A 23,329-nucleotide genomic window follows, 5' to 3' on the forward strand; every position below is an offset into this window, starting at 1 on the left:
TTGGATATTTTTCAGGAGAAGGTCATTGGAATCAAGGACAAATTTCAGGGGAGTATTAATATCCATCCACTTTATAAGAGGAAAGGAGAGAATAGGAAATAATGAAATAAGAGTAGCAGGTATAGACTACTCCCATGAAAAATATGTCAAAACCCATTTTTATAGGCAATTTACAAGTGACCAAAATACATATGACTTCATAGTAGATAATACCTCACAAACATCCTTTCAGCAATTTATGTACATAAATGCAATTTTCTAATCTACAGGCTGCCCAGATACGGAACTCTTTCATTCTCCTAATTGGTCCAGATACTATAAATGATAGTCCAGGTTTTAATGGAAACCAGAGGGACCATAGTTGTGACGGGAACAATCCTGGTTATGCCATTGTCTCTGCAAAAATTTGTTTTTGGAAAGCAGAATGTTTTTATTTGCATATGATAAGACTGTGCTGATAGAGCATCCTAAGGAATCCATAAAGAGTTACTAGAACTAATATGTGAATTTAAAGAGGTTCAAAATTATAAAGTATACACAAAATAATCATATTTCTATATATTAATCAAAACCTGTTGAAAATTAAAATTTTAAATGCCAAAAACATGGAATAATTACAAGTAGATTTAACCAACTATAGGTGCAAACTCTGTTTAAAAAAAAAAACTACAAAATATTGCTAGGAGAAAGAAATATATTTTTTTTTATTGGAATATAGTTGTTCCACAGTGTTGTGTTAGTTTCTGCCACATGGCAAAGCAAATCAGCCATACTCTGCAAAATTTTTAATAACACTGCTTTCATGCTCACATGTGTCCCTATTTAGCCTACAAATTAGATGATTTGTAACAGGAGTATAGTTAATAACAGGAGTACAGTTAAGGATTTCCTTTAAGGTTCAGCCAAAGGTTAGTGATGTTAAGATATCACTGGTTAGGTCTCGAATTATTTAGAGTGGTTGTTCTCAGACTTTAGTATACATCAGAATCACCTAGAGGACTTGTTAAAACACAGATTACTGGGCCCCAACCTTACAGCTCCTGATTCTGCAGGTCTGGGGTGTGGCCTAAGCATTGGCATTTCTGTTTCCCATTTGATGTTAATGCTGCTAACCCAGGACAGACACGCTTTAAGGACCACCAACTCTTTCCCTCTGCTTGGGTAGTATTTTGAAGACAAAGGAAAAGACTTTAGGATAAACCGAACAAGTTAGAAGAACTATTTGATAAAATGTCTTAATGTCAGGGGCTAGTATAAGAACATCAGCTGGTGAGCTGGCTGACTGCAAATTCAGTCTAATCAGATTATTACAGGTAAAGCCCCGCAATGATAACCACGTGCTGGATCCTTCATTGATTTTTGTGTGTGATTTTGAGACTTGGTGACCATTCATTAAAGAGTTTGCTCTCAAGGGGGGTCGGGGGGGGAAGAGCATTCTTTTTGTTGTTGTTGTTCCAGAGAAGGAATTTAAGTAGTCTTTTAGAAGATTTACTCATTTTTTGTTAGAGACAAACCTGTATGTGCTGTGTATATACATACATATACATCTATGTGAGGTATAAAAGGCAGTGAAGTTCAAACAGTAACGGCGTTACTAAAACAGATTTTAATTCCACTTGTTACTGTGTTACATTTGACTCTGGTGTTAAAAAAAGTTCTGGAATGTTTTTTCCCTGGATCTATGTTTTCTGTATAGACATTTTATATGTGTGTGTACGTAAATTTTTCCTTGAGCTCTATATATAAATTTACTATGATTTTTTAAATAGATGTATTATTCTTAATTCGCCTCTTAATAAGTCACCTACAGTGGAAATGAATATGATGATGATATTTCAGAGAAATTTCAGGAGAGTCCTGTCAAAATATCAGAAAAAGATGTTTCGATTTACATTTTACTGCTGGTGTCACCACTTGCTATTCAGCATTTTTTCAATAGTATTGAAATATAAATTGCCCTTTTTTGTTTTCATTATTGACTTTTTTTGATTTTAAAGAACAGGATGATCTTGATCTAAACATGCTTGTCATTTTCATAATTGAGGAGAGTTATAGCCAAAGTACATATGTAAATACCTAATAACTGAAAGATTCAGAACAAAGATTAACCCGTGAACCCCGTATAGTAAAAATTCAGTTGGTGACACCTTCTAGGGTCAAGAGACTTTTTTTTTTTTTTTAAACATCTTTATTGAAGTATAATTGCTTTACAATGGTGTGTTAGTTTCTGCTTTATAACAAAGTGAATCAGTTATACATATACATATGTTCCCATATCTCTTCCCTCTTGCATCTCCCTCCCTCCCACCCTCCCCATCCCACCCCTCTAGGTGGTCACAAAGCACCGAGCTGATCTCCCTGTGCTATGCAGCTGCTTCCCACTAGCTATCTATTGTACATTTGGTAGTGTATATATGTCTATGACACTCTCTCACCCTGTCACATCTCACCCCTCCCCCTCCCCATATCCTCAAGTCCATTCTCTAGTAGGTCTGTGTCTTTATTCCCGTCTTGCCACTAGGTTCTTCATGGCCTTTTTTTTTTTTCCCTTAGATTCCATATATATGTGTTAGCATACTGTATTTGTTTTTCTCTTTCTGACTTACTTCACTCTGTATGACAGACTCTAACTCCATCCACCTCATTACAAATAACTCAATTTCATTTCTTTTTATGGCTGAGTAATATTCCATTGTATATATGTGCCACATCTTCTTTATCCATTCATCTGTCGATGGACACTTAGGTTGCTTCCATGTCCTGGCTATTGTAAACAGTGCTGCAATGAACATTTTGGTACATGACTCTTTTTGAAGTATGGTTTTCTCAGGGTATATGCCCAGTAGTGGGATTGCTGGGTCGTATGGTAGTTCTATTTGTAGTTTTTTAAGGAACCTCCATACTGTTCTCCATAGTGGCTGTATCAATTTACATTCCCACCAACAGTGCAAGAGTGTTCCCTTTCCTCCACACCCTCTCCAGCATTTATTGTTTCTAGATTTTTTGATGATGGCCAATCTGACTGGTGTGAGATGATATCTCATTGCAGTTTTGATTTGCATTTCTCTAATGATTAATGATGTTGAGCATTCTTTCATGTGTCTGTTGGCAATCTGTATCTCTTCTTTGGAGAAATGTCTATTTAGGTCTTCTGCCCATTTTTGGATTGGGTTGTTCGTTTTTTTGTTATTGAGCTGCATGAGCTGCTTGTAAATCTTGGAGATTAATCCTTTGTCAGTTGCTTCATTTGCAAATATTTTCTCCCATTCTGAGGGTTGTCTTTTGGTTTTGTTTATGGTTTCCTTTGCTGTGCAAAAGCTTTTAAGTTTCATTAGGTCCCATTTGTTTATTTGTGTTTTTATTTCCATTTCTCTAGGACCTGGGTCAAAAAGGATCTTGCTGTGACTTATGTCATACAGTGTTCTGCCTATGTTTTCCTCTAAGAGTTTGATAGTGTCTGGCCTTACACTTAGGTCTTTAATCCATTTTGAGTTTATTTTTGTGTATGGTGTTAGGGAGTGTTCTAATTTCATACTTTTACATGTATCTGTCCAATTTTCCCAGCACCACTTATTGAAGAGGCTGTCTTTTCTCCACTGTATATGCTTGCCTCCTTTATCAAAGATAAGGTGACCATATGTGCGTGGGTTTATCTCTGGGATTTCTATCCTGTTCCATTGATCTATATTTCTGTTTTTGTGCCAGTACCAAACTGTCTTGATTACTGTAGCTTTGTAATATAGTCTGAAATCAGGGAGCCTGATTCCTCCAGCTCCATTTTTCGTTCTCAAGATTGCTTTGGCTATTTGGGGTCTTTTGTGTTTCCATACAAATTGTGAAATTTTTTGTTCTAGTTCTGTGAAAAATGCCAGTGGTAGTTTGATAGGGATTGCATTGAATCTATAGATTGCTTTGGGTAGTAGAGTCATTTTCACAATGTTGATTCTTCCAATCCAAGAACATGGTATATCTCTCCATCTATTTGTATCATCTTTAATTTCTTTCATCGGTGTCTTATAATTTTCTGCATACAGGTCTTTTGTCTCCTTAGGTAGGTTTATTCCTAGATATTTTATTCTTTTTGTTGCAATGGTAAACGGGAGTGTTTTCTTAATTTCACTTTCAGATTTTTTGTCATTAGTGTATAGAAATGCAAGAGATTTCTGTGCATTAATTTTGTGTCCTGCTACTTTACAAATTCATTGATTAGCTCTAGTAGTTTTCTGGTAGCATCTTTAGGATTCTCTATGTATAGTATCATGTCATCTGCAAACAGTGACAGCTTTACTTCTTTTCCGATTTGGATTCCTTTTATTTCTTTTTCTTCTCTGATTGCTGTGGCTAACACTTCCAAAACTATGTTGAATAATAGTGGTGAGAGTGGGCAACCTTGTCTTGTTCCTGATCTTAGTGGAAATGGTTTCAGTTTTTCACCATTGAGGACAATGTTGGCTGTGGGTTTGTCATATATGGCCTTTATTATGTTGAGGAAAGTTCCCTCTATGCTCACTTTCTGCAGGGCTTTTATCATAAATGGGTGTTGAATTTTGTCGAAAGCTTTCTCTGCATCTATTGAGATGATCATATGGTTTTTCTCCTTCAATTTGTTAATATGGTGTATCACGTTGATTGATTTGCATATATTGAAGAATCCTTGCATTCCTGGGATAAACCCCACTTGATCATGGTGTATGATCCTTTTGGTCAAGAGACTTTTAAGGTCAGGCGTGTCTTTGATGTATCAGGAGTCCTCCATTGTCATCCTGCTTCTGCCATGATCTTCTGATTTGTGACTCAGGGGTTAGTGGTTTAATTTAAACTATCTTTAAGGCTTCCTCCATCTCTATTAGTAAGGGACATTCTCCAGTGGTGTGCTAATGTTTAACAACCAGTTCTGGCAGTAAGGAGAAAGCCCTGATGGTCGCATTGCCTATTTCCATGGTGTAAATATTACCACCATGGCCGATTTCAGGCTGCCAACGTGGTGTCACTGAACTCAGAGGTGGAACACAGTGGCACAAACCAGCTCTCTTCTGTGGGAGAACAGCTGTGGAGTTCTGGCCCAATAATCCATTTAGGGGCTCAATTATCCAGTCTATCTGTTCACATTAATCATGCAAATCAAATATTTTGAGCTCTGTGAATGCAATCTTATCCTCCAGGAAAAGGTGTGGTCTGTCAAGTATGCATTTCCAAACATTCATTTGCTGACTTCAAAGCCCCCCGGGGCTGACATTATTGTGATAGCACACCCTGTGTCCCACTCCTGCCACCCTTGCCGAAGTCCCCATGAATGCCCACCTGGAGATGGTGGTCTCCAGATGGGAGTCTACCATGTCTGTTCTTCATGCCGCAGCCAAAGTGTTCTGTTTCATTTTACTTTTATGTATACATGTGTGTATGTATTTGCTGTAAACCAGGAATAGCCATTCCTCTGCTGGGGGCCAGAATCCTCCTTGGCCCCCACCGCTTCCAGTTCTCTCCATAACTGGGTCTGCTTCTGGTACCTTATCTCCTACCACTCTCTGTCTCTCACTTAGTGCCACACTCCAGTTCAACCTTCTTTCTGTTCTTCAAATATGCCAACCTCACTTCGAGCCTTGGGGCCTTTGCCTGACTGTTCCCTCTGCCTGAAGCTCTGTCCCATCACTTCAGTGCAGAGCTATTTCCTTCTCATCAGCCAGGCATCAACTCCTCAGAGTAACCTTTATGGCCTATTCAATCTACAGTAGCCCCCTCTCCTCCAAAGACAATGTTTCAAACCACCGTTTCCTTCATAGTATGTACACTTATCTGAAATTATTTCATTTATTTTCATTTGTTATCATCTCCCTGCTCTTCATTCACCTTCCATTAGACTGTAAGCTCTATAAGAGCAAGGACCCTTTCTGAGCTGTTCATTGCTTTAGCCAGAGCTTGGAACAGTATCAACTACATAGTAGGTGTTCATTACATATACTTGAAGAAAGAAAGGAAGGAGGTCTTTTTGCTTTGGATTAGTAAAGAACAAAAAGAAAGGGGAATTGTTCATAGTAATGATATGTCTTATTGAAAAACTCAGGTTACCATGTTTACCGTATATAACATTTGTACCGTATATAACAACTCCTAATCATCCATCCATTTTACCAACGATATGTATCAAGTGCCAACGACATAGAAATGGAAGATGCAAGAAGAAATCAGAAAGAAATACTGCCCTCTAAAGGGCTTATAAACTAAACAGTTCACAAATTTCTCCTCTGTGTAATTGATGACCCCATAATTAATTAATAATATTAATTATGTATGACATTTATGATATGATATGATTGTGATATTTGATTTATGGTATGGTCATAATTATCCCATAATTATTATAGTATTAAATATGATTATTATATAATAATTAGTTAGCTGTATGACTTAGATAAGGACCTTAGTCATTCTAGTTTAAAGTTTTATCACCTTTATGCTGGACAAAATAGGCCAGTGTTAAATTAGCACCTGGCCCCTTTAGTCCCTTGACACTTGCACCAGTCGGGGGTCTTTAAACAACGGCAACTAACCTGGCTATCTTAGGGGGAAAAGGAATTTGTGGAAGGGGTGCGCAGAATTAAGAGGAAAGTGACAACCAGGCCCAGCTGGGCAGAATCCAAGCAAAGTGAGCTGGCCAGAAAGTCCCACCTGGGGCCAAGGCTGGCTGGAGGGAAGGTGCCACTGCCTCTGCTGGTGTGTCCTGGAAGCCGGCCCTGGCACCAGTGGCATCACCACAACCAGAAGTCACTGCTTCAGTCATTGTGAACAAAAAGAATTCTGCTTCTTGGTAGCCCTTGTTCCATGTCAAAATCTCAATCAGGGGCAACCGATGGGCCACTCTTAGGTCATGTAACTGCGCTCTGACTACCACAGGGAGGACAGACTTTTCAGCTTCCACAGCAGGACGATGGACCCAGCCTTCCACACGACCCCCAGTGGCAGTTTCCTCAAGCACAGGAGGGCATCAGGGGTTAGGCAGCCAGAAGTTGGACAGATACCCACTTGAGTATTCAATACTCTGTTCAAAATACTTTGCCCCAATCTCACCATGAAGAAATCTCCAGTTTTTTCCCATCCCAATGAGACTTGCAAATGCTCATACTTGAGATTATTTGCAGAAGAAAATAAATATTTCTGTTCTTTGATAAAGAGGCCAAGAGAGAAACTTAGGAGAGTAAATATGGAAATTAACAAATAATAAGATTAAGAAAGGGTTAAAGCCCCAAAAATAAAAATATAGATTAAGTAGAGTTATGAACTGACAGGAAAAGAAAACCATAAACAGGAAGGGAAATGACTGGCTCTAAGGAGGCCCGCAAGTAGGACCCTGGAGCTGCCTGGCGTTCCTGACAGTCTCCTCTGTTAAGCAAGCTTTACTTATTTATTTTTCCTTTGTGGTCAGAGTGCTTCCCACTTAACACTTCTCCAGGAAAAACGGCAGTAGGGATCTGGGAGAATGTCAGGCAGGCCCTTTGGTTCCTTGATCGCTCACAGCCAGGTGGCAGACAAGCCTCCCATCACTGCATCATCAGACCTTTGACTGGGTTTTGGTCCCTGCCTCTGGGGTTGCTGTGTATCTTTGAATCAGCTGGCCGGTGGCTCAAAGCATCGTTGGCTGCGGGGCTCCACTCCCCTCCTCTCTGAGTGATTCCCCACCCTGGTCAGTGCTCAAGGTGGGGTCCATAGCCTCCAGCAACCCCATATCACAGCTGCCACCACAGCCAGAGACCTTCTGCCCCTAAGTGTTCCTGGTTACCTGCCTAGCAATCCTGCTAGTTATTGACAAGAGGACTGTAGCTCCGAGCAGCCCTAAGCTGCTCTTGGGTCTGGATCCTCTTAGATCTCCCCAGCCATGGACCCCTCTCTCTCCTCGGTGCAGCTCCCTCCCTGGGTGCCCTGTGGGCTGGGAGCAGATCAACCCCTCCACTTGCTGATGTAGCTGATGCTTTGTGTAGACACCCAGGGGACACGGTTAGCTGCGTCAGGGGTGAAAACACTGAGACCAAAAGAGAACCTGTAAGCAGTTTCACTTCCGTGTGCAGCCATTGCCCTCCCATCGTGGACATACAGGACGTTGCTAAGAGGGAGCATTGGGAAGGCGGGAAGGGCTAGGAAGCAAGGTGGGTGCTCCGGGGCTGTGGTCTCTACCCACAGTCCAACCTGCTGTCCGTGATGAGAGCCGCCGCTCGCCCCCAGGGGGGCATCACCTATTCCAGGTCACTGCTGAGAGCCCTACTTTTCAAAATCGGTGCATTTTCAGGTTGCTGGAATAGGTCGGACTTGAAGATCACAGTTCTCTCAACCCCCAAATAGCCGGGGTCCCCCATCCGGCACGCAGACCACACTCAGGCAATGACTTTTCCATGGGCCTGGTGCATGAAGTGCCTCTTGCCCATTGCAGGAGGCCAAGGTCCTCATTAATGCCTGACTTTACCAGCACCTAGCTCCCCCGCCAGTCTGGAAATGTTTAAGGACAGAAATCTCGACCCATGAGTCTGAAACTCCAGAGCCCAACACTTTTTTTTTTTTTAAAACATCTTTATCGGAGTATAATTACTTTACAATATCGTGTTAGTTTCTGCTGTAAAACAAAGTGAATCAGCTATACATATACATATATCCGCATATCCCCTCCCTCTTTCATCTCCCTCCCACCCTCCCTATCCTACCCCTCTAGGTGATCACAAAGCTATGGCTCTCTGTGCTATGCGGCTGCTTCCCACTAGCTGACATTTTACATTTGGTAGTGTATATATGTCCATGCCACTCTCTCACTGTCACTGTTCCAGCTTACCCTTCCCTCTCCCCATGTCCTCAAGTCCATTCTCTACGTCTGTGTCTTTATTCCTGTCCTGCCCCTAGGTTCATCAGGGGCATCACCATTTTTTTTTTTTTTAGATTCCATACATATGTGTTAGCATACGGTATTTGTTTTTCTCTTTCTGACTTACTTCACTCTGTATGACAGACTCTAGGTCCATCCACGTCTCAACAAATGACTCAATTTCGTTTCTTTTTATGGCTGAGTAATATTGCATTGTATATATGTGCCACATCTTCTTTATCCATTCATCTGTTGATGGACACTTAGGTTGCGTCCACGTGCTGGCTATTGTAAATAGTGCTGCAATGAACACTGTGGTACATGACTCTTTTTGAATTATGGTTTCCTCAGGGTATATGCCCAGAAGTGGGATTGCTGGGTCGTATGGTAGTTCTATTTTTAGTTTTTTAAGGAACCTCCATACTGTTCTCCATAGTGACTGTATCAATTTACATTCCCACCAACAGTGCAAGAGGGTTCCCTTCTCTCCACACCCTCTCCAGCATTATGACACTCTTGTTTAAGTGTTTGTTGAACGGTTTTGATCCTCTCTTCAGCCAAGGGGGGTCCACACTCACCTGTTTCACTCTGGCTCCTAAGGTGAGGAAGCCACAGAAGGCGGGGCCTTCCGGCTTTCAGCTCTGCAGAAGCTAAGCCTGCCAGGCTGTGATGCCCTCCTGCACGCCCCGTGCTGGGAACGGGTCAGCCACTTCCCCCACGGCTGTGCTGTGTGTAAAACTGGACCAGCGTCCAGTCCCTCCCAGCTGTAACTTTTTGACTGCCAGCCTGAGGTCCTGCTGAGATCAGTACCCTGTCGTCCTCCTCCCAGCACTTCCTCCTTCATCGGCACTTTTGCTGGACCTATTTTTCTCTCTGCCCTTGGGAGCAGTGACTGGATTAAATAGGCCTTGTCCCTGGAGGGCTCCCCAGCCAGCAGCCCCCTTCCCAGCAACGATGCCCTGGAGGTGGGGCTGTGGAAAGGGGCCAGGCAGGAGCACCGCAGTGATGCCAGGGGCTGTTGCTTTTTGAGCATCTGTTAAGTGCGTCTAAGGGACAGGCTCCAGCCTCTGTGCGATCAGCTCAGCCGTCCAAGGATCCTTGAAGTTTGTACAGTGCTTTGTAGGGTTCAAACTACTTTCACGTGCATAATGCAAACTTGACGTCCAAGCATTTAGATCTGTAAAATATTTCAAGGTTTGACAATGACATTTTAAAGGGATTTGTTACTTTATGAAAGCATTCAATACAGATTTGCCTTGGATAACTAACACATTTTAAATTTCTCAGTCCACACAAATATGGTACTCTACTATATTTGCAGGAACTCAGTTGCAGAAGGAAGATACAGATACAGAATAAACAGGGAGAGGCTGAAGGAAGATACAGTTAATAAGGGCTGAGGGACTTCCCTTGGTGGTCCAGTGGTTAAGAATCTGTCTTGCAATGCGGGGGACTCCGGTTGGATCCCTGGTCAGGGAATTAAAATCCCGCATGCCCCGGGGCAACTAAGCCCACGTGCTGCAAGGAAAGATCCCACGCACTGCAACTAAGACCTGATGCAGCCAATAAATAAATAAATAAACATTTAAAAAAAAAAAAAAGTGAGGGCTGGTAAATGAATCTTCCAGTCCTGGAACGTGTTATTTTTCTAATGCAGCAAAATTTGCTCTTCTTCCCTCCCTTTTCTTTAGAATGAGTTGCCAAGGTTTTCATTTATTTGTCAATCCAGGAAAAACGTTTTAATTTCAAAGGACACAGCTGGATCCTTTCTGTCACCTCCAGTCTCCAGTGTTTGTCAGACAAGAGTGTGTTTTCCAGCTCATCCTTCCTTCCTCAAAACCCAGGGCCTGTATCCGAACCCCTGTGAGAATGGGCCTTTTTGTTGTCCATATTGAGCAATACTTGTCACATGTAGGTCGGGTGTTCACCAGGAACAAAGCTAGAAGCCCAGATGCCAGTGTTGTGGGTGTCCCTTAAGTTTCTTTTTTTTTTTTTTTTTTGGCTGCATCGGGTCTTAGTTGAGGCATGTGGGATCTTTTTTTCTTCAACTGCAGCACACGGGCTCTTCATTGCGACGTGCGGGCTCAGTAGTTGTGGCGCGCAGGCTTAGTTGCCCCGCGGCATGTGGGATCTTAGCTCCCCGACCAGGGATTGAACTCGCATCCCCTGCATTGGAAGGCGGATTCTTAACCACTGGACCACCAGGGAAGTCTCTCCCTTAAGTTTTTGAGATAATGTCTCACCTGCCAGCAAGGCCGCCGTGTTGGTCTAAGGGTGGGAAGCCCGCCATGCCCCTCCTTCATTGAGCAGAGGCTGGGATGGGGTACATGAAGCACTTCGCCTTAACCAACACGATTATTTTGACTTCAGAAAGAATCCCTGTTCCAGATATTGTCTTTGTTCTGAAGTTCCAGGAAAGCAGGAATTCTGTCTTTCCCTCAGGGACCTTCCAGTAAGTAGGTAGTATTAACATTGCTGGTGTTCCTTTTGAGAGCCATTTCTGCTGACATCTTCAAACCAAAAGTGCAAAGAGAGGAATGCAGTGGGTCACAATGAGGCTTTGGGGAAATGGTTATACTCGTCGGCCTAGGAGACTTTGCGTATGATTTTAGAATGGAAAATGAAATATAAACTTAAGGCTTAGAAGAGGATGGTAACCAAGAAAAACCTTTGCCAATGGTCTTGTAACAGCATATTTTAAGCATAGAGAGTCTAGAAGCAGAAATGAGGATACATACTAAATTGTTTATTGATATTCCAGTACAACACAATACAGTGCATGGTATGTTCAATGTGATACCCCTCATTAGCAGTCTTTTAGAGCACTCTGCAAAATTGCAGTGAATGTCAAGCGTCGATCAGTGTATTTCCACAGTATCTGCATCTGCATTTGATACAATACCTAAAGCGTTTATTTCTGATTTTCAATAAATAAACCTTTAGCATACCCCAGAAGAAGTAATCAAGGGGGTTCAAGTTATAAAATATATTCTCACTGTAGTCTCTGTTTTCTCTGGCAAGTTCAGAAGCTAAGCATTGGCATCTCCATTGGACGTGGAGAAATAGTCCAGTGCAGTGAAGGGAGCACAAGATTTCCTGTCGCACAGAGTGGAGGCCAAAGCCTGGCCCAGCCACTTATAACCCCTATGTAGCCTTGGCAAGTAACTAATCCTCTTCCTGCCTCAGTGTTGTCATCTGTAAAATGGGGATGGTAACAGTCTCAACCTTATGGAATCATTCTGGGTATTGGCCATAGCATGACTAAAGTGCCTGACACTTGCCAGGCAGCCAAAAAATGGGGTTATTACTGTGTTATAGAACTACAGTGCTTGCTTTCTCTTCAGCTTACATGCAGGTGACTTATTTTTAATCTTTTTTTATTGAAGTATAGTTGATTTACATTTTAGGTGTACAGCAAAGTGATTCAGTTATATATATATATATACATATATTCTTTTTCAGATTCTTTTCCATTATAGGTTATTACAAGATACTGAATATAGTTCCCTGTGCTATACAATAGGTCCTTGCTGTTTATCTATTTTATATATAGTAGTGTATATCTGTTAATCCCAAACTCCTAAATTATCCCAGGTGACTTTTAATGTGTACCTAGTAGAGCTAAAAAGACATAAGACAGTTTCTCCAATGTTTGGCTCACTGAAATCAATCTCCTCCTACTTTTCAATCTCGTTCTGATGCAGAGAGAAATCCTTACAATCTTTACATTTTCTCAAGCCTGTCACCAATTAAGCATCAGCAAGGCTAGATTATATAAGAGCTTTTCCACTACGTAATATGGAAGAACTTGTCCAGAAGTGGAAATCAAGTGCAGGGAAACAGTTATAAGACCTCAAGGAAACCTAAACTTTCTAGGTTTCAGACTGGGCGTTTGTAATATGCTGAGCTTGGGTTATGTGGTTTCAAGGTTGCTTCTAGCCTAAAAGCTATGTTTCTGTTTGCTCACTTGGCGAGCTTGGGGCTTGTCTCAGCAATTTGGTTTGTAAAGTTTTGAATTCATAGCTCACAGAATGATGAGCTGGAAGAGACATAGAGACCACCCAGGGTAACATTCTGGTTTTACAGATGAGGAAACTGGGACTCAGAGTATAAGGCTTCCCACCATCCTTATATCACATAGCTAGTTTTTGGCTGAACTAAAATGAGAACCCAGGTGTTCTGACTCCTAGATCAATGCTCTTTCCTTTATATCACATGGCCTCTTTCCTGCAAATGAGGTATCACATTTAAGAACCAAATATGAAAACAGCACAGCTAAGCTCTGACTGACTCTGACAACCTAATTGTTTACGGAATAACTACAAAATTACATAAGTCAAATTGATCTGACTGTTGAAAGGACTATTTGAAAGGTTTTCACACTTAAGTCTGTCTATCTTCTAGTCATCGAGAAAGACACACTATTATTAGAATTTAGGGATAGCAAGAGGGTTATGGCTGGCATGCTCTCGGTCCCTTCATCTCTGGGCTTTGCATTTTAGAAGGCTTGAGGAGCTCTGGATTTCCCATCACTAAGTAGCTAGGATCATACACTGTAACCTCAGAATCTAACACTTAATCTGCAGCTTCCCTGACTTTATATTACCCTGTGGTTAAACATTTTCATTCCTGATGAAATAAGGAAATGGTGTCATATTGACTAACCAAAGTCGCCATGGGACTCTGCTAATCATGAGCGTGATCACGAGATGTATGGAGCATATGTGAGTAACCGAGAAATAACAAATCAAATCCAACTGCTTTGTTAGATGGCGGACACATTGCAAGTCGACACGGTGAGGGAGTGGCGTCCTGTTAACCAGTCACCGTTCTGAGTGTCTGTCCTGTGGCTCTGGCTCAGACTAAAGTCCAGGGCTCTCCTTTCTCACCGGGCTCAGGCTGAGCCTTCCATGGAAGCCACTCTTTCTGACACTGGAGCAGAGAGAGGAGCCTTGGGGTATTTCATTGGAAACAACTTTCAGTGAACAAGCCTGTGCAGCATTTATTCTAAGAATTCTGCTTGATTTGAGTTAATTTTGGTGAAAAGAATATACTTTCTACACGAATTTGGAGGAACATCAGTTGTGAAAATTTATTTTTAAAAGAGTGACTTTTTCTGTAAAAAGAGGACAAAAGACCATACATTTAGGTTGCCTATTTTTTGCCATTTTAGTGAGATGCGAAACATTCAAGTCAGGTTCCTAAAAATTAAGAAAAGGAACCAGAAAGCATTCAATACTGAAAAAAAATCTTAATGACACGTTATATTTTAGCTTCAGATTATGGTCCGTTGATATACAGAGAAAGAGAGGAATGAAACAAAAAGGACAAAACTAGGAGAGAAAAGGCTGAGAACCAGGCAAACAAACAAAAACAGAGAAAGATACAGGCAGTGAAAGGAAGAAAGATGAGAAAAACCAAAAGAGGATTAGAAGAGAGAATGATTTTTAGGGACTAGGAGAAAGGACAATGGAGCTGGGTGGCTTTCCTAGCCAGCCCTTAAGCCCGGCTTGTCGCTGTTTTCATCATCTTTGATTGAAGTCTTACTCTCCACCTAGACTATCAATTCCACCAGCACAAAAACTGCACTGGGTTTGGCTCTCTATTGTTTTCCCAGTGCCTAGCACAGACATAGTCAACACTGTAAGAATTAGTCAATGAATGGATGAACAAAGGAACAAGTGAAGAAAGACTGTGTAAGGAAAGAGTCCTGTGGCCCAACCAGCTGGGGCAGTGGTCCCCTGAGAACTGCCATTGTTTCCTCAAAAGCAAGAGACCGTGGGCTGGGCTGACCTGGCCCCCGCAACACCTACAAGAGCATTTCTTCAGAGGCAATTTCACCATCTCACCCATGTTCTCTTTGCTAAGCATTAGAACACTGTTTTGTCTCTCTTTCTCTTGGAAACTTTCTGAAAGCTGATGTTTTCGCCAGCCCCACCTTGGGTATCACCATGTCTCCTGGAACCTTCTCACCCCAGGCCCAGCTGTCTGAGGTTCTCAAACCCTTCTGTTCCATCAGCCTCCCTGGAATCCCTGTCCTGATACAGACCAACTCTCCTCTCCTACAAGGCTGCCTTCTTGGCTCTCCTGAGAGGAATCCCCTGTCTTTTAGCCCACTGGTGGCAGCAGCCGATCTTCCTACCCCCTCAGTACGAAGGGCCCCAGAAGAGGGTCAGCTGGCTCAACTCCCCATCGCCAAGAAATCATCACATCTTCACCCTCATGTGAAAACCCATTCTTCAAGCCTTTCCATCACTGTCTTCTAATACCCCCTGGTCACTCCTGTCTGTTCATCACAGATTTTAGCCCTCGGCTGCCTGCACCCTCCTCATCTACCCCGTCTACTGACCTCCTTCAGGATGAATTCACAGATTTCGTGCATGATTCATCCAAAAGATTCTCCTCTGCAAATTGTGATTTTTTAAATCTGTAGTAAAATATACATAACATAAAATTTTACCATTTTAACCCTTGTACGTGTAGAGTTTTATGGCATTCAGTACATTCACGTTGTTATGCAGCCATCACCACCGTCCGTCTCCAGAGATTTTTCATCTTCCCCAACTAAAACGCTGTACCCATGAGATACTAACTCCCCAAATTTCCTGATATTTTATCAGATTTCAGGCCCTCTCACTCTAGAATTTTTATTTCCTGAAGTTGTGCTGCCTTCAGAATTTTAAATATTATTCCACTTTCTGTCCACAGCCTCCCTTCTTGCCAGGAGGCCTGGATGCAGACAGGTCTGGGTTGGGATCCCAGCTAAACTATCTGCCAGCCTCAGTTTCTTCATTTGTAAAATTCAGATATAGATAATACGGTAGATAATATAAATACTAAATAGATAAAGAGAACTGGAGTCCATTGGGTCGTTGAAAGGATTAAGTGCTTACAGAGCATTTAGCACAGGTCTGTGCTTCTCCATCCCTCCTACCAGTCAACACTAGTGTTCCTCACTCCAGCCACTGCTCTGCTGACATTCCTAGCTTCCTGATACCTTTGTCTTTCTGAGGCCCATTCCAGGGGACACACCATCTTGTATCAGTCCAACTCTCTGCCTCAACTCCACACCCACTTGGGCTGTTGGTGAACAGTGGTCTTTGCTGGAGTCGTTACAAGGCACGGTCTCCCACTCCGCCCCTGCAGGCATTTAATGGACCCCTATTTGGCTTCCTCTTCCCATTCCTCATGCCAGCTGTTTCAGATCTTTCCTCTTCACTCCATCTCCCTACCCTGCCACTACCCCAGCAGTTATCGTTTATCTTCTATGTCTCCATAGATCAGAGTTCTTAAACTTTAGTGCACATAGGAATCATGCAGGTCCCCTAAGAGGTTCTAATTTCGTAAGAGGCAGTGGGGTTGAAATCCTATTTTAACAAGCAACCCCAGGGGATTTTGATATGCAGAGTGTCCAGTTCACTTTTTGTGGAGGGCTCTCCTAAGCCGCAAGCTTCTTGAGAGCAGACATTTTGTCGTACCTGATTTTCATCTCTAAATACCTGGCAATAGATATTGAAGGACTGATTGAATGAATGAATCTGGCTGTCACTCTGCACTTCAGCATAAGTTACCATTCTCCTTTGAAATGCTAATTGGCTACAGCTATTTAAATGCAGCTTAAATCTCTTTAATACGTTTTATCCTATCCTTTATCAGCCCTTTTCACTGCCATTGGGGGTAGGGGACTATAAAGAACGTGTTATTCTCTAACAACTACCAAAAAAACCCAAAAACCAATCCAAGGGCCAGATGAGGTTTAGGCAGAAGTGCAGAGATACATAGGTTGGGTCTTTCCCCTTTCCTCTTAGGGGAGGAACGTACTCTGCTGACTCTTGTTCTAGGGATCAGCTAGGCAGACGTCTTTGTAGCCACTGCAGTGGACTTTTCTGGAGTGGAAAGAATCTTAAGCAGGAAGGTCACTGCTAGGGATATTGGGAGAAGGTGACTTAGAGTAATGGGTAGAGATACAGACTGACATATCCAATCAGTGGTGGAAAGGCTCACCTGCCTTCAAATCCTAACTCTGCCATTTTCTAGCTTGTGATGAGGGTAATTAAATGGTTGGGGCCACTTGATTCCTCATCTGTAAAATGGGGACAGTGATTTACCTTGCAAGCTCTTTTGGGGATTGAAAGACGGGGTATAAGTAATTCACAGTGATTCTATGATGGTAGGCAATCAGGCAGAGTTTTCAAGAGAGGTGGGTATCTCTTTAACCATCTGTCTTTACCACAGTGGAGGGGACACACACACACACACACACACGTGTATGCACTCACACCCCTACACTCAGTCAGCCTGGAAAAACAGAAGTGGCACCAGCTATTGCCCTCTGGGGAAGTCTAACTCTAAAACCTCCCTCCCACTGTAATAAAATGTTTCCAAAGAGAGCAGACAGGGTAACCTAGGGCCATGCCCTTCCACTTCCGTCTTCCCTGCGCGGAGCTGGGAGCCTGTCTTGGGGAAGTGGGAGGTAAACCAGCATGGGTGACTGGAGCTGAAACATTTCTTTTAGCATCTCCAGACCTTACCTCATCATTCATCACGATTCACTGATCGCCCACAGCGTTCAGGGCGCCACTCTAAATGCTTTATCCGGGACCTCCCTGGGAGCCCCTACGAAGTTTGTTGCAATATTTAAGATCTTCCCCCAGCTCACGAAGACCAGCGTTGAACCTCCACTTCATTCCCACCCTCAACCTCTCCCCACCCCTGGCCAGAAAAAGTACCTTTTGCTTTGGGTGCTAAGAAACTTTGATTTAAATGTTAATAATAATGAACACTTGTAAACGTTCTTTACAGAACTTCAGGCCCTCTTCCATATTTATTCCCTTGTTCCTGCACATGTACTTGCTTTTAGGAGAAGAATTTGGACTGGTTTCCTCGGATGCGAGCTATGTCCCTCGTTAGCAATGAAGGTGACAGTGAACAAAATGAGATTCGGAACCTGCAGGAGAAGTTGGAATCGACCATGAGTCTGGTCAAACAGCTGTCCGGTCAGCTGGCGGAGCTCAAGGAGCAGGTGAGTGCACTCGGGAGATGGAGCTGGGGGGGGCAGGGGGATGTGAAATCATTCACCACTGGGAGAGAGGGGTGGCTGGAGGCTCCTGGGAGCAAGATTGTTATCCACGATGGATTGTAAATTCCAATAAAAAAAAACCCCACGTTGTGTTGTAAGAACCAAATCTCTGCAAGTAGAGGCTACTTCTACTTATCACACCTCCCCATCTTGTGTGACACGTCTACAGAACGGGGAAGGAAGGAGCAGATGCTGAAAGACAAGGACCTCTTTGGACTTTTTGATAGAAAATCGTATTCTCTGCCATCATAGCCATTACTAAATTTATCAGAAAGGCAGATCGTCCTTAGTACCTGTCATTTCAATGCTACAATCAACCCCTTCATCGTGTAAAATTGTTAGCATTAGTAAAAATAATATCAAAAGTAACCGTGGTAGGTTTTAAAATGACTAAGGTGATGGCGATGATTATATGTGTGTGACAAGCAAGGGCTGCTTTAAAAGAACCACGGTTCCTCTTTCTTAACCACTGAGAGGGCTCTGTTTCTCTGCCTAGGGAAATTCACTTTAAAAAATATTTTCCCTTTTTTGATAAATATATTTTCTATGATGCTGGACAGACTATAGGTGCTTGGGAAATATTCACCCAACATTGTGTGTCCCACCAGCACTGAGAAAGAGTGAGAAAATCAGCTCAACGCCTTCTCTCTTTTCCCCCAGATGACAGAACAAAGGAAGAATAAGCAGAGACTGGGCTTTCTCGGATCAAACACACCCCATGTGAATCATCACATGCCACCACACTGATACCATGGGGGCAGCCGTGACTAGCCTTTCATCAGTGTACTGCCTGATCACTGAATAAAGAACTGAGATGGAGGGGAGTGAACAGTGCCTATTGTTGAAAAGTTAAAAACAACCAAGTGCCAAGATGTTGAGTGGTTTAGCTCCGAGAACAATTTCTAACTGTGTTTTCATGGTTGAGAAGACCAAACTTAAAATGCAGCCACTAAAAAGCACACATCACGCATTCTTAATGCAAAGAGAGGTCCCTTGCTCAAATGGACGGAGAAGGTAGGGGGAGGCGGGGTGGAAGGAGATGCAGGGCGAAGAGAACTACCTTTGGCTGAATCTGTAAGAGTCCATTTTGCCTTAAATGCTGACTGCAACCTTTGTCATGGTTGGTTGGAATTTCTTTCTTCTAATTATGGCATATAGGTCAGTGATACAGGAAGTCATATTTTGGTGGCTAAGTTTTACTAAGGGAAATAACTGAAAAGATTAAAAATGAGAGTTGCAAAGAAAAATGTTAATGCTTCCAAACCGTAGCTGTCACAGGCCAATTTCCTTATTTATAACATGCAACACAATGGATTTACAGCTCTAGGAACTAGAGCTTTGGAGCTTATGCCCCTCGGGCTGACAACGCAACTGGAATGTGATTTCCTTCTCCCAGATTCAGAGGGGCTCTGTCAATATGGAGCACAAAAAGAGGTTTTCATAAAACTTGTTTAAAAACATGCTTAAAGTCATGTAGAGGCTAAGATTTTTAAAAGATTTGGGGACAAAAAAGCTGACAGTAAGCCCCAAGGACATATGTATGCTATTAAAATACATTGAGATTAATAAATGAACATGCTTAAAGGTGACAGGAAATATTGAGAAACTTATGATGGTGGCATTGCCTTTTATAAATATGGAGTAAAAGCTATTTGATTCATGTTTGCTGTGCTTAAGAACTGAGTGGTTTCATTTATCCTATTCTTGCAGTTAGGAAAAAAAATCCAAGAAACATTGACTACTCAAGAAAATGCAGCGTTTCAATTGCATATTTTAAACTTTTAAGAGCTTTTCAAAATGTAAAGAGATAATAATCTCTTCCTCAAATTGTTTGTATGTTAAATTATGCAACCAGAATTTGTGGAGGGAGAAATTAACCTGCCATGCTTGTATTATTCTTAGCAATTATGCTTTTAGAATGTTAAGACAAAATTCAGATCATGAAAGTGTTAGGAGAACTGCCACGTGGCAAGAGAGCAGGCACGTGACACCAGACTCTTGGAGGTGCTCTGCAAGCTGACCTTTCCTGGTCGCTGCCCCCAAAAGAACAAAAAAATTGCATTGTTAAACTCTCACATTATTACCACCAAGGTTTAAGTTCAGGACAGCATTTGCTATGACCATTTTTAAAGCTTTTGGATTATTTTAATATACTTTAAGCTATTGGCTCCTAAAATTCTCAAATCATGGTCTGGGTAGATGATAAAGGATGCCTGAACCAATCCTTTTTCTACACACTCCGTTAAAATATAGACTTGGAGGAAGGCTGTTGAAACCCAGAGCAATGAATTTTTGAACTGAATCTGCTGGTACACCTCCCCCGCTCCTCCAAATACCTCCCCAAGTTAAGAATTCCTTACTCTGATCTGATAGCATTTTTCCTAACCAGTTGCTGAAGGATCATGATCCAAAGATACTCAGAAACTGGGATATATATCTGTATGCAACACAGAACTTTGAACCTAGGAGGCATTCAGTAAATGTATGAGAAATTCCACTGTCATTCGATCCTAATGCTTCATTGAAACTTTATATCATATATTTGATTTTTTAAAATGGCTTCACCAAAACTGAAGTAGACCAAAGCAGCCATTTTTTTAAAAATTCAAGACCATTATTGTTATTAACAGTATTAGATGAAAAGTACCTTTTAAAGTATTTTAATTAGGCAGAGAGTTTCACGGGTAGGGAAAAGAAGAGAAAGGTGGAAAACACTGGCTATATTCCAATGTCAGAACTTATCCCTGTTTAGCACAAAGTAAAATTTTTCTGATGGATATTCCAGCATCAAGAAAATAAGTTAATTTGTACAGATGAGAGCAACCTGCCTTTCAGATGAACTATCTAGTCTTTTCTTACACTTTTTTATAGAGAATGAGCCATTGGGTATGTACTGCCATCAAGAAATGGCTTAACCTCCCCAACCATTGTGGAGTGGCAGGTCACCGTGTCACAGTGTGTTTTCTCCTATGAGAAGTATTCAAAAGCGATTACAACTAACCAGACTCTTAATTAATCAAAATTGAAATATTTCTCAGTTGTTTCTCTTTCTTTCCTGCCTAAATACTTTAAGACTATAAAGCAAAAAAAACAAAAGCAAACAAAAAAAGGCCGTTTCAAGGCTATGAAATTCATGATGGAGAAGATAATCACGGGGAAATTTGACATTTGCTATAAATTTATGTTTGTTTTGTATATGTTTGTTAATGCAACTGGAATATTTGACCTAGGCAAGTATCAATTAACATTCTCATATTTATATAGCAATATTAAAAGAAATATGATCATCTTTGATTTTGATGTTAAGGAAAATGTTTTACTATTTAGTTATTAAAACCCATATTGGTTTAAAAGTATAAGTTTCCGCTGAACATAATTTTTAATTTCAAAAGGATTTTATTCCCCTACATGTTCCATTCTGAGGTCCAAGAGTTTCATGCAAGTATGTTTTCAGACTATAATATTAAAAAATAAATTTTATACATGTAAAACTTATATTTAAACTAACTTTAAAAAGTTAGACAGGGCTTATTTTCTTTCATACTGAAATTTTTCTGTTGGTGATGAGGATGCAGTTTCTAGTGGATTATTGATAAGTCAGGAAGATATTTCATTCAAGTCAGAACGAATTGTTTGCTTTCCATATTCTCAGCTCGCAACTCATTGTTTTGGCTGCTCTTTTTAGTTTATAGTTGTTTTATTAGAAGCAATCACGCAGTAGAGCCCACCCTGTACCCCGACACCCCAGGGCTGGGAATGAGCAGAGAGGCTGGGGATCTGGAGACTTGGGGAGGGAAGGTGCAGATGGGGACTTCGCTATGATTAGGGGACAGGAGTAAAGGATAGATAATAGGATGAACAGGGCTCACCCTCCAGGGACCCAGTAGACTGGGACATAAGTAAGTAAATATTGCATAAGTATAATGATGTGACAGATTACAGGCTCAAGAGATAACCCTTAAACATGCAAAGAACAGGGCTTTGTGGGGAGTAGCCATAAGAGGTGTGTTCCCTCCAGCAGTTCTTAAATCTTTACAGAATAAGAAATCAGCATATTCTGACCCACAGACCTGTTCCAGGATGCCCTGACACATGATACAATGCAAAGAGGGGTGCAGCAGGCATCTTAAAGACAAGCACGGGTGCCTACAGGAACCAGGCAAGTGACTAAAATGCGTGCAAGTGTGAGGGGCACACTGTATGTAGGGAGGGGGGAGCCTGTGGAGAGCTTCTTTTTTTTAAAATTTATTTTAGTGAAGTATAGTTGATTTACAATGTTTGTGTTAATTTCTACTGTACAGCAAAGTGATTCAGTTATACATATATATATACTTTTTTTCATATTCTTTTCCATCATGGTTTATCCCAGGCTACTGAATATAGTGCCCTGTGCTATACAGTAGGACCTTGTTGTTTATCCATTCTATATGTAATAGTTTGCATCTGTTAATGTGGGGAACTTTCTATTTGCAAAATTTAACACCCAATTCCACTTTGAAGAAAATGCCTGAGGCCAGTTGAGGCCCTCTAGTCACTCATTTGTTATCTCTGAAAGCATTGTTGATAAAGCTACCCCATTTAGTAGAAGAAAATACACTATACCAAAATGGAACAGAGGAGCTAAAATGCATGTGAAACTTGAGAAATCTGAAAACAAATCCGGGCGTCACCTCTGAACTGAAGTGTTTCCACAGACTTGAATTAATTTATAAAATTATCATACCAGTTCTTCTCATTTCACCAGTAGCCTTTTTTTTTTTCCTGCTGTAGAGGAATGCTACATTTGCCTCAAAAAACATGATTCTAATATATGTCAAAGCCAGATAAGTATAACTTATAAATTATTATTAATAAAATTGAATTTGTCTAGCTTTTTTGCATGTGATACTTTAAGTGCTTTATTCATTTCTTAACGTTTCTGAATAATGTATCCATTGGTATGAAAGTCATTATTATTGCTATTTTACATAATGAGACATGGGGGACAAAAATTTTGGTGACTTGAATCACACTGGTGAGCTAATCCAGGTGGACCATTGTGTCCAGCGCTTACTGAGAGTTGGTCAAATTCCCAGTTGGCCAACACCTACTGGTATATCTACATCCTGGTAATACACAGCAGGGGCTCTGTGGGTACAGGCCGTTTGGCCATTCAGGATTTCCTGGTTCTTAACCCCCAGAGCATGGGACAGCTGAAATCAAAATGACTTGCATGAATCACACGCAAACCACAAAGAGAATTCTCTGCTCACATGGTCAATTTCTAGTGTCCTTGAAGCTGTGTGGCAAGAATTGTTTTGTTTTGTTTGGGATCCGAGGAAAGGTCTGGGGAGGGAAATTGGACAATGTGTTCCTCTTCCAGTGAGAGTAACTAGCACGAAGGGCGGGAGGATACACGTGGAGGGGAG

At 41.6% G+C, this 23,329-nt stretch overlaps 1 protein-coding gene across 3 annotated transcripts in view; it reads left to right on the top strand.

Annotated features, from left to right (window-relative positions):
- The window catches only part of ITPR2 (inositol 1,4,5-trisphosphate receptor type 2), a 521,178-nt gene extending 498,442 nt beyond the window's left edge, over positions 1-22,736 (top strand). For all 3 annotated transcript variants that reach the window (XM_061204256.1, XM_061204257.1, XM_061204259.1), the window contains 2 exons: positions 17,703-17,864; positions 18,582-22,736. In XM_061204256.1, coding sequence (XP_061060239.1) covers positions 17,703-17,864; positions 18,582-18,668 — 249 coding nt within the window. In that variant the 3' untranslated portion in view covers positions 18,669-22,736. The remainder of the gene's footprint in view (positions 1-17,702; positions 17,865-18,581) is intronic.
- Positions 22,737-23,329: the final 593 nt, after the last annotated feature.

Source organism: Eubalaena glacialis, chromosome 11 (assembly GCF_028564815.1).
Source record: "Eubalaena glacialis isolate mEubGla1 chromosome 11, mEubGla1.1.hap2.+ XY, whole genome shotgun sequence".
Classification (NCBI taxonomy): domain Eukaryota; kingdom Metazoa; phylum Chordata; class Mammalia; order Artiodactyla; family Balaenidae; genus Eubalaena; species Eubalaena glacialis.